This window comes from Lathyrus oleraceus, chromosome 5 (assembly GCF_024323335.1).
Source record: "Lathyrus oleraceus cultivar Zhongwan6 chromosome 5, CAAS_Psat_ZW6_1.0, whole genome shotgun sequence".
Lineage (NCBI taxonomy): Eukaryota > Viridiplantae > Streptophyta > Magnoliopsida > Fabales > Fabaceae > Lathyrus > Lathyrus oleraceus.
In genome coordinates, this window is record NC_066583.1 from 241,688,096 (window position 1) to 241,700,554 (window position 12,459).

Below are 12,459 nucleotides of genomic sequence, written 5' to 3' on the forward strand. Positions count from 1 at the left end.
CAGCCTATTTCCATCACAGCATTTTCTGATGCTGACTGGGGCTCTGACCCTGATGACAGAAAATCTACATCAGGGTCCTGCATTTATCTTGGACCAAACCTAATTTCTCGGTGGTCAAAAAAACAAACCTCATAGCCTGATCTAGCACTGAAGCAGAATATAGGAGTTTGGTCAGCACTACATCTGAAGCTCTATGGATTCAGTCACTACTCTCAGAATTACAAGTTACAACTTTAGCTCCTACTCTCTACTGTGACAATCTCAGCATTGTGGCACTATCTCACAATCCTATATTTCATGCTAAAACTAAACACATGGAGTTTGACATATTTTTTCTCAGGGAAAAAATGCTCAACACCACTTTCTCTGTCAAGCACATCCCAGCCAACCTGCAGAATGCAGATATTTTAACAAAACCTTTATCAGCTCTAAGGTTCCTCACACTCAGAGATAGCCTCAAAGTGGTAGACAAAACCACACTCCTTCAAGAAAAGTGTCTTCCCTCAACGGGCAGCACCATTTGAGGGGAAAATATTAGAGTATTAGAGTGTAATACTGAAGTATGATGAGCTGGCAGTAGGTTAGGCCAATAGATCTCAGTCAGTTATGCTGAACTTGAGATCTATAACAAACTCTGAGTCTGTTATAAATACAGCACTCACTTGGATCATTCAGTCAAGAATTCTGTTAATAGCAAACTCTATTCTTCTCTAATATGCTCTCTTTATCAAACTCTATTAGGTTTGAACAGATTGGTTATAGTTGAACCCAAACTTAAACGAGTTCAAGTAAAATGTGAGTCGGGTGTGTTTGGGTCAACGGCAGTGAATGCTCCTTTTCAGTCCAAATGAAAAAGGTCTAGAATGGTAACATACATCTTTTAATTTTTAAATGAGTGCAAATTAGTAGCAAAATATGTGTACGGATTATTACTAGTAATTAATGAATTGAATCCAATTACACATTATTTACATTTACATCCGTATACACTTAACAGTTTCCAGACGTTAATATACTTCTTCCGGTCACAATTATAAGCAAAATAACTACTTTCACACCGATTAAAAAAGTTAGTTAAGTGTAATTAATTTTTTTGATTTCATGTGCAATCAAAATAAAATTTACTATAAAGCTTACCAACATTAAATGCTTTTAAATTAAATCAGGGGTATAATAGTAACACAAATATTAATTAGTTTAAAATTTATTAACTTCTGCTTATAATAATGAAAGATTTAAGGTCACCTTTTTGCTCATAATAATGACCGGTGGGATATATTTAATGATTTTATGATAGATAGGGTAGCTCAACTGGTGTGTTAGTTGAGTTGAATGTGTATAAGTTTTGTCCAGAGTTCATTATTTGAAAATGAGATTTCTTTCTATTTTCTCATTATGTACTATTGTAAACAAGTTGTAATACTTATAAATCAACATTAAAAAAACTATTAAACACAACCAATATTATCTTATCACATGACTTTTTGCATATATTATAGAAGCAGAAATTACATTTGAAACCTACAATAACTCATAATGTGCACCTATATAAATATGTTTATGTATCGATGAAAATACATATATATTAATAAAAATAAGCTTATATATAATAATCACCTGTGCACATACAAAAAAAAAGTATACACATGAAAATGAGATGACTAGAATAGTGTGCATGTGTGTCTAAAACCCATGAGGCATGGGTTCACTCACACCATGGGATTCCATTTTTTTAATTTGATGTAATTGCACTTTTGGTCTCTCGTGTAAAATCCAAGGTAGCATCTCCACATAGCCACATCAAGGAAAGCCCAAAAAGAACTACATAAGTGCCACATAATCATTTTCCATTAGTAAATGGACAGAAGACTAACAAAGGGGCCTAGTTGTCAGTGGGGGTAAAGTTTAGTGACTCAATGGGAAGTTTAGTGACTGAATGAGCGCAATTGGAACTTGAGACACTCAAATCGCACAACAAAAATAGCTAGGAAGCTAAAAGTGCAACTAAGCCAAAAAATATATTAACAGACAAAAAAGACAAAATGTCAAGTCAACACTCTAAAAAAAGTGTTGTTGAACGGTCTGAGAGAGATTATGCTCTCAATTTACAGCCTCTATAGCTTAACTCTAATAGGTTTGCTATGGGCTACCTAACAGTCTGTAACAGATTGTAACTCTATGTCTGCAACAAAATCAACACATGCAGAGACACCTTAACAAAACGGAGACTGCACATTTCACTCAGCAAATTATGCTAAAAATATGTTCTCTGACAAGATTACCTGAAGGGCTTCAAGGCAAATGCTTGGGCAACTTCCTTGCGATGCATACTCAAATAACAAAGAAAGAACACCCGACTTCTTTTCTTTCTCGAGATAACCTGAAGGAAAACCAACAATTGCAGACATGAAGCCAAACCAACAGATAGCAGTATCATATATCCAAAATCAAACCAGTAGAATATTGTGGAGCAATATCCATTGTTGACTCATTGCTCATATATCCCAAGAGCAAAACAAAATTCTATATGCAAAGCCCATTGGAAAGAGTGGTAAAGATAAGTGAAAATAAAATGCTATATGGCTAGGGTAAGTGAACAACATTTCTTACATTTAGCAATTTTTCTAATGATAAAATATTTGAATATGCTCAGGCTTAGAGGTGATTAGCTCTCAGAATTTCAAGGATATGTCACGCAATATGCCTGATCAAAAATCTTCAAATTCCCTGTTTATGAATCATAAAGTTGACCCCGGAGATTTCAAGGATATCCCAAGCAATATGCATAATCTCAAAGGTGACGCCTAGGATTCATTGCAATGCCTGATCAAACTTTGTGCATCATTACTTATAATTAGATTGAACACTATTACCATAGGTACACATCCAAGCCTAGTGACAAATAGACTAAATAATATCCCAACAACCTTCAAATTATAAAAACCCACCACGACCTCGTTAATCAAATCCCCCACAATCTGATAATACACCCCTGAAACTTATTCCGTCACCTAGCTTTTACATCATTAATGCAACACCAATCCAATTAAACAATACACAAAAAAATATCATTTTCTATGCATTCACTATTAATCAGGTATGTGACTCTATATCTATCTCGATCAAAATAACTGAAACATTCAAATGAAATACACATTCAAGAATTATGTGAACAAAAACTAAGAATGAATGAATATTCATAAATATTCACATCTAGAGCAATGGTTGATCTAAGATTTTAGACCATTTCTTTTATTTTAAATGATAACTTATTCAATTACTTTAAACATCAAGAGTACTATAAAAGATACCTGAGGAAACTTCATCGTGGAGCAACTTCTTTACTTGAGCAGAGGATGGTGAGGAAGACAGAGCTAATGTCAAACAACCAACCGCAGGATCCTGCTAACACGGGTCATGTCAAACACATATTACTGCCCCAGAAGTTCTGGGTCCAGAAGGACAACAATACTTTGAACAATCATACAACTAACCAGCAGATTATTCCGGTCACTTTTGGACCGAAACCCTTCTTCAATCCTCGTCCTAAGAGAAGTAATAACAGTAGGCAACAAATTTGGTGGCATTCTCGAATATCTGGCAAACAAAACTATTTCAGTGAGCAAAATAATTAATTTTCCACAAGCATAAATAGATAAAAGACTGAAAATCCAGTGTCAACTGTCAACAGTAAAGATAGCATAATTAACCGGTTTACATTCAGAATGAAGACTGAATGACCCAAAACTAACTCCTAGAAATTAAGAAGCAAATGTGATATTGGTGTAATTAATGCTATTAAACATTTTGCATATATTAAGCATAACCAACATCAATTTTTGTAATTAATTATTTTGTTATTCCCTGTAATTATTGAATGTTTACCCTACTTCCTATATTTTATTCTCCCCAAACGCTACAACTTCTACAAGTACTTAGCCTCTTGCATTTTGCGCAAGCTGCAATACAATTCATATATTCCTTCTCAACTTAGATCCCTATAATTTGATCATACGAAATAATGAGCTGTCTGACACTAAAACATAAAGAAGTTGTGATGTAAAGGCAGTAGAAGATAAAAGCATTAATAGCTGGCTTATCTGTATAATTTCAAGATATTTTGGTTAAAATTTGTGGCTTAAGATTATGTGAGTAATTCTGTCAGACTTACATTAATCAATTATAAATTTCCCTCACAACCTACATGAACAGGAGGTTGAAGGATTAGATGTAAACATTAATCTAATTTTGTGTTGTTCGCCACATATTCAATGATACATCGCTTAATTGTCTATTTGGATTTCATATTTGCAATTCCCGACTTTTCATCCCCGGGTTTCATTTTCAATTGTTTCAATTTCAACATTCAGTAGTACACTCCCACTTATTAAATGGTGACAACATTGAGCATTCAGAAAACCATTAGGCAGCGCGGTTCAATTATAGATGGAAGTTGCTGAGCGGTTCAATCATGTTGTCTTAGTTAAACATTTATACAATCATCTTATCCGCCTCCTACAGCATTTCAAATGACGCGGAAGAAAATCCCGACTCCAACTATAACAGAACTAGCATTGTGAGATTAAATAAAATATATTGATGGTGCTGGAAGCAAAGAGACATACGGTGTATGTAATATCAAAAGCCTGATAATTTTGAATAACAATGCCAGCAATTTACCATGAGCTTCATTCTGTATTAAGTAAAGAATACCTGCAATAGAAGGAAAAAAATGGAAGGGTGAAAATCAAGTAATCCATGGAAAATGAAGAGTCAGTAATTTTTTAAAGAACACAAGTTTAATAAAAAAAACTGTTCGACTACGTAATTAAATAAGATACTGCAGATGTTTTAGCTACCTTTATGAATTTCCAGTAAAATTTGCCCAAGGGAGCTTGAAAGTGCGGTAAAAGATCCAACTTTGCTAGATTCTTTGTATTCTGCTGCTTGCAGAAAAATGGAAGATGGACCATCCAACATGGCCGCTAGTGTTGACGCAGATGCCATACGTGCCTATAGATAGCATAATATAACCTTTTCTTATATGCGAATACGATAGACTCATTACAAATGCTTATTTTTAGAAAGAAAACAAATATGAGCTCCAGAGGAGTGGGCTGTGTGTGTATATGACAAGAGATGCAAGAGTTGGCAAAAATGGGAAAGTGCTAAATGCAGAGAAAATGCCAAAGAAATGGTTATTACAGAACAATATTATACATATTATTACGTATTATATACAGCAGTATTTATTTAACATGAGAAGGAATTAAGTTACTTCAAGAATCAAGAGTATTAAATATTATATATATTGTTTTAAATAAATGCTTTACTATTGTTATTTTTAGTATTATTAGTATTAATTCATGTTTTGGATCTTTCTTTTAGTAAAGCCCATTAGGTTAGAATACTCTATATATAGAGATTAGTGCTTTTATATTCAACGTCTCAATAAATAATATTCAGATTCTAACATACATTAATATTGTAAAACTATGTCATACAGTGTATTAGATATTATATAATAATAATAAGAGTGCATATTATAAATAATTCTCTAAGCAAAATTTATATTGTTTTACTTGTGTTGTCAATTGCCCACCAAATAGCATACAAGGCAAAGAGTTGGGCTGTGACATAAGCATTTTTCTTGTATTGTTCTCTCAGAAATGGGACCAAGATCATTTATCTTCAACATTGAAGAACTTCAATGGGATTATTAAATTTAGAAGATAGTACCAAAGCAAGAGTTCTAACTGTCAAGCTTCTCAATAATGGAACTAGAAGAGGTGACAGGATTCACCGGAGGAGGGAGAGAACCAAAATTTTCAGAGCTCATTAAGGGTTCTGACCAAACTCTAGATACCATGTTAGAACTCTGACAGGAGAGGCTGAAGCATTGATAGAAAATTAATGTTCAAAAACAATAACAACTATACCAAGCCAAAGCTATTTATCAAGTTATAGATTCTAATAACCTGCAACATATGTAAAATAATAGTTGTAACTAACCGAAGGTAGTTCAGTTAGTTACAGAATCAGAAGATTCTAGAACATAATACAAAGCAAATGTAAAATAAAATAATAGTTAAAATGAAGCATAATAAAGCTGCGAGTAACGGCACATTCTAATAATAAAAATAAAAAAAGATACAGCAACGAATGGTATGTTTGGTACTGCGTCTGCCTTAATTTTTTCACATCCCAAAGCTACTTCGACACAAAAACAAACACATGCTAAATTTCAAAGTAGAAAATTGTTGTTGGGAGACCACTAACACTCAAGGTGAAATTTACAATAAAAGTGAGACAGCCATACATAAATATCAACAAAAGTTGTTACCTTCAAACAAGGATCAAATAGCAGGCAAGTCATTAAAGTTGCATCACGCATCCTATGAATATGCAAATAAAACAATTATATGGTCAGAAAAAAACCAAAACAAAGTCAAATGGCATGAGACGAGAAACATGATAGTAGAAATTTGAATAAAATGCTAGAAGAATGCTCAGGCCATACCTTGGTTGTAGTACATCACTGGTTGGCAAAAGCAACGACCATTGCATGGAGAAAGATTTAGAATCAGCTTGACAAAGGTCCTTCACACCCAGCATAATCACAACGATAGTAAATAAGAAATAAAAACCCAGAAGCAACCAGGGCAAAGTTGCCAAAATAACTTTCCTGTCGGTGATGGTAATCAACGGGAAAAATGACGAAGATCTATCTCATGGTCACCAAAGGGTAACTTAAATTAAATAACACAAATAATTGATGAATATCTATCCTATCTTTATAAATCTTGAGACGGGAAAGGGTTGCAAAATATGCAAGTTTGAAATTGGTTTTCTTACCTGATAAAAAATATTAGAAAACTTTAGGGGGGAAATGTTTACCTTAGTTCCTGCTGTAACCGTCTTCTTCAATTTTAAAACCGATTGTTTTCAAACTTATAGATGCCCTATTTATATCTGTTGTTTTACATAGTGATTTTGATGCATACTAAAATAAACAATAAAAATACTCTATAGAATATGAATTTACAAGTTCGATAAGAAGGAACACAGACTAATTTGATTTCAAGTCAAATTAAATGTTAAAGTTTTGAATTATAATGCTAGGAGCGTTATAGAGCTAGGCTGAAATTATTAGCACTTAATTTGACTTGAACTAGATTAGATTATTTGTATAAGTGTTTTATCACATCACAGCCAATGCAGTTATTAAGACTCGTTATTTCAGTGACATAACATGTTACGTTCGCACAATACGTACTAGAAGTCTAGAACATTTGGTTATATTGGTATCTGTGAGGTCTATGGTTATTCTGAGTGGATGGCTGTGAGGTGTATGATATAACATGTTCGTATTCACACAAAACACATCCTAGAAGTCTAGAACGTCCGGAAATTTGGTAGCTGTGAGGTGTATGGTTATTCTGAGTGGATTGGCTGTGTGGTGTATTCAGATGAACTGAATATTATTATAGTATGCTTCATACAGGTTATATCGTCAAACTTCTATTCTCTCTTGTAGCGTCAGTCTGCTCATTACTAATTTGCAATATTTGTAGTTCAGTTCTAGAATCTTCTCTTTAAGCTACTTCCATCAATTTAGTTAGAACATCAGCTTTTCAATTGTAACTAATCTCTGTATCTACCTACTGCTGTATCCTCTGCTATAAGTACCTGCGGTATCAGCAGCACAAAAATTCTCTTCATTTCTTAGAGAATCTATCTTTGAAATTCTCACTCTTTCTGCTTATCATTTTACCTAATAGACGTGATGTCCTGTAAACTGAAGATTTATATCAATAATTTGTGATATTTTTTGGTGAAAATATGTAGTGAAAAATTAGAAGCAAAATGCACGCATTGAAAAGATCAAATCCACAATTAAAATGGTGAGCTATGACACAAATTACTTGCGACCTATTATTGGGTATTATAAACTAGTACGAGTCTATGAGAGGCAAGTTTCTATTCACATTGCCTCAAATCCAGTATTTGGTGATAATTAGCATATAGATTTTCCCAATTCTGAGAATTAAAAAATTACTATTTCAAATCTTAAACTAAATTTTAAATATAAATTTTGGGCTAATCTAACAGTAACTTCAATATTAGGATTTACGTTCTCATGAAAGTACATCATGAAACTACATCGGAAGGGTGAGAGGACAGTAAATCTGGAATTTACCTGCATACAAATTATAGTAGCAACTCTAACCCTAGAGTACTGCCCTCTAGCACTCTCTTTAGCTGACCCATCTCCATCACTAAAATCTGAATCTGAAGATGTAACATTGATAGCAGAAGATTCACTATCAGAGATATATTGAGAATACGTTGCTCTATTGGGCTTCACATTTGAGCAGTCTTTTTTGCGCAAGTGTGGAGGCCGATATACACTATGATCTGACTTGTTCAGTTGATCCCTGTGTACCTTAGGACTGATATAATTAAGATTATTTTTCGTCTGGCCAACTAGCAGAGTACTTGGGGTTCTACCAGAAAGGCCGTAATTTAAGAACATTCGTAGCACAGCAACAAAAACTGACACCTTGAAAAAAGATCCAAGTGTCACAATGGTTAATGGTAAAGGTAAAACACATTTATTTGTTCTTTGCATTAAAATTAGGGTAATGCTAACATGTGCCCTTAGGGCACATGTTAAGAAACCTATAATTAGAAAATTTGTCTTGAAAAAATAATTAAAAAAATTAATTACATGTTTGTAATAAATTCAATACAAAACTTCCAAAATAAATTTCTTTATTTAGTTCTTAACATGTGCCCTTAGGACACATATTAGCACTACCCTTAAAATTATTAAAAAATAAAGTCTTCCTTACATGCTCAGATACCGAACATTTAGCATCAGTAAGGATCAGATGCAGACATCTCAGGAAAGATTCATAAAACCTGCAGAAAAATGCGTCAGCAACTTGTAGTTAATGACATATAGCCAAAGCATGAATCTCAATTCTCAATGAGTTGTATCATTGGCTTCTACTGAGATCTTCCAACAAACAGGTTACCTGGACATTGCATTATCTTCCACAACTGAGGTTTTTAATACCATGACATCCATTGTTTTTCTGACCACCTATTTCAGAAGAAACCAGTTAAAATATTTTGCTGGAATTAATATACAAATGTTATAAGGAAATAAAAGGAAGAAGTATTATATACCTCAAACATTGATCTCCAGATATCAACCGGGAAAGATGACCCAGCTCTTGAGATTGCTTCGCCAAGCATCTCAAAAGATACTGCCTGTAGCTCACTTGAACTGCTTTCTGTGGAAAAACTCATATTAATCACAGCTGGTCTTTCTTTGTATACTGAACGAGGCATCCAAAATGACACACCTTGAGAGCTAACAATAACATGAAGTAGAAATTTAACTAGTATAGTATCTTCAGATTGCAACCATCTTCGATTCGGTAGAGTAATGATACATCTGGACAGGGAGCAGATTTTATAGGGTAAATCTAAAGTACCGACAAAAAGTTGAAAGGTGATAACAAAAAAAAAACTAAAAAAATTTAGTATATTAACATTAGAGTTTAATTGGTATGCACTATCAGTGTAATAAATATATGAGGAGATATTTCAGGAACTAATATATTATTTGATAAATTATCATTGCGAGTATTTGAGTTGTTCTCATGTGTTTTCTGCTATAAATAACGGCGGCTTGTAAAAGTGTCTTTTGGTCTTTCGTCAGTTTGTTAGAACGAAAAGTGCTTAGGGGTGCGAACGGGTTCAAACACTGCTTCATGATCTCATAGGTTTGATGCTATAAATAACTGCAGCTTGTATTAGTGCCTTTTGGCCTTAGTAAGTTTATTAGAGAAGTGTTACTGTGGGCTCAAACTCTGCTTCATGAGTTCAAGGTGGACTTCCTTCCTCCTGTTATTTACTGTGACTACCAGAGTACCGTTGTCATGGCTCACAATCTAGTTCCTACATACTCAAACTTAACACATGGAGATTGATTTGTTCTTTATCCATGAAAAGCTGTCTGCTGTTCAGATTCCAGGTCCTGACCAGAAGGCAGATATTTTGACCAAACCTCTCTCCTCTGCTCTATTTCTAGAGTTGCATAGCAAGCTCAGTGTGTTGTGTACAGGTGTGAGTGGTTAAAGTCCCACATTGCCTATGAATGGGTAGAATCTTGGATTTATAAGAGAGAACTCATATACCTGATGCCTTAAGATTTTTGGTGGAGATGTCGTGTCTCCCTCTCATGACAGTTTGTTAGAAAAATGCCACATTAGCTCTGGCAGTGGTAACTGCCTAAAAGCTCGATAGCTCGAGATGCAAGTTTGTTAGCTTTAGGTGCAGGTTTAACCCCAGCTGAGTTTAGGATGAGCCTCCTATGAATTTTGTAATATGTTGTGAATCTTCAGTTAAGAGAAGATTCAAAAAGGAATATATGAAACTCCCAATTTACTTTCTCACTGTTTTCCAATTAACAGACAGTTTCAAAAACCTTTAAAAAAATTAACAATCAAAAAAGTCTAGAGTTTTTCTTTCAGTTCCTAGGTGCCTTGCACCCTCCAGGTGTGTGGATATTCCCCACTCAAACTGCATTATAACAACCTACATTATGAATAAAGCCCTCCCACTCATGGTTTAAACAATAACACTTTCATTACTAATTAAAAAAAATACCGAAAGTTCAGAATCTAAATCTCATATGTACTAGAAAAGAGCTTGTGGAAACCAAAAACATGCTCTGTCTCTTACGATTCACAAATAAAAGCATCACTAAACCCCAAACAGAAGACATAGTTATATACTAGTTGTCGTAAGTACAGCCAAAGTAAAATTGCAGCAAGTATATCAATTCATTTCAGGAGCGTGAAATAACCTAATAGCATGCAAGCATTCAACAGCAGAAACAATTGCTGCGGCTCTGCAAATTCCAGTTAACTTATCACCAGTAGCATCTTTTCCAAGAAACCGGTCCAGCATCTTCCCGAAAGAACCAAGAACACTACCGAAAGAGGAGCCATTTATGTCGAACTTAACTTGTCGACATATATCATGGACCTGCGAGAAGCCAGATCAATTAGCATTCTTATTAAATACAATTCAATCCTAATGTAAATAAATTAAATCAGAAAACTATAAGAAAGCCAAAAATAGAACTGATACCAAGCGTGAAGCTTGAGTATAGATATGAACACAGTCTTCTTCATCTGAAGAAGTAGAAGCAACCAATTCCATCAAAAACACTATGTCCGATAAAACCTTAACGACAAATCAAACAAAAAATCAGAGAGAAAGTTACGAAAAATCTAAAAAAGCAAATAAGAATAAATAAAAGGCATTGATACCTCGTGAGAAGAAAGTTCGGGTGCTGCACTTAGCAGAGTATGCGAATGAGAGAAAATGAGATTGTGGAGCAATTGAGCAGTGGAATTGCGAGGAGGATTCGTTAGGGTTTCGTCTCTCAGTGTTAAAAAGGCGGTTCTCCATGATCTAACCAGTGGCGTCGGTGCTATTGCGCCACCGAACCCCGTTCCCGCCATCAAATCTCTAAAACAGAGATTTCTAGGTTTCTAACTATAATGATAGTTCATCGCTCGTGCATTCGATGGAATTGTAGAATGATTCAGCAAACAACTGCGGCTTTGCACTCCGAAGACGACGACGAACAAACCCAGTTACAGACTCAGTCCCGATATTATTTTTAATTTTTAAATAAATTCCATACAAATTAAGAAAACTGATATATAAACCTCTCATTACTCTAGTTACACCACCTGTCACCATTTAAATATTTAAAGCTTCCTTAAAATTTAGGGCATGTTTGATATGGTTTTGGAAAACTGTTTTTTAGTTTTTAAAAATTAGAAATTATAAAATTTGTTTGGTAGTCTAATTTTATAAAACTATTTCTCAAAACTATTTTCTATTTGTGAGTTTTTAAAACTAAAAATCTAAAATAGATTTTAGAGGTTTTGGGTTTTTGGTTTTTAGTTTTTGAAATTAGGAAGAAGACAAAACAAGAAAAAATGGTACTATATTCATAAATGACAAATTTGTAACGATGTTCAATTTTAAAACAATTTTTAAAAATTAGATTACCAAACATGTTTTTTCCTCAAAACTTTTTTTTAAAACTTAATTTCCAAAATAGTTTTTAAAAACTAAAAACTAAAACTCATTCAAACGGGCCCTTAGTCTTTTGACAAAATTGTTCGAGCACCTCCAAGATTATATTGATGCTCCCATATATTTCATTAATTTTAGAATTGTCTTTCAGCAAAATTGGATTAAAATGTAGGAATTAAGGGTCTGTTTGAAATGCATCTTAAAAACTCTTTTTTAGTTTTTGAAAATTTAAAACTTAAAAACTTGTTTGAATATAATGTTTTGCAAAACTGTTTTTAAAAACTCTTTTCTATTTTCAGTTTTTAAAAGTAAAAAAGTGAAACAGTT

At 33.7% G+C, this 12,459-nt stretch overlaps 1 protein-coding gene across 4 annotated transcripts in view; it reads right to left on the minus strand.

Moving 5' to 3' along the window:
* Positions 1-11,722, minus strand: part of LOC127083430 (uncharacterized) — a 34,260-nt gene extending 22,538 nt beyond the window's left edge. Inside the window, exons 1-15 of one of the 4 annotated variants that reach the window (XM_051023741.1) lie at positions 11,352-11,721; positions 11,170-11,265; positions 10,883-11,064; positions 9,375-9,466; positions 9,196-9,302; positions 9,042-9,109; positions 8,856-8,925; positions 8,201-8,563; positions 6,521-6,600; positions 6,344-6,395; positions 4,860-5,013; positions 4,626-4,713; positions 3,495-3,597; positions 3,312-3,402; positions 2,283-2,380 (exon numbers count right to left, since the gene is read on the minus strand). In XM_051023741.1, the coding sequence (XP_050879698.1) occupies positions 2,283-2,380; positions 3,312-3,402; positions 3,495-3,597; positions 4,626-4,713; positions 4,860-5,013; positions 6,344-6,395; positions 6,521-6,600; positions 8,201-8,563; positions 8,856-8,925; positions 9,042-9,109; positions 9,196-9,302; positions 9,375-9,466; positions 10,883-11,064; positions 11,170-11,265; positions 11,352-11,546 (1,839 nt within the window). In that variant the 5' untranslated portion in view covers positions 11,547-11,721. Of the gene's footprint in view, positions 1-2,282; positions 2,381-3,311; positions 3,403-3,494; positions 3,598-4,625; positions 4,714-4,859; positions 5,014-6,343; positions 6,396-6,520; positions 6,601-8,200; positions 8,564-8,855; positions 8,926-9,041; positions 9,110-9,195; positions 9,467-10,882; positions 11,065-11,169; positions 11,266-11,351 lie in introns of those variants that run through there. The other 3 variants (XM_051023740.1, XM_051023738.1, XM_051023742.1) reach the window with 3 other exon arrangements.
* Between the last annotated feature and the right edge of the window lie 737 nt (positions 11,723-12,459).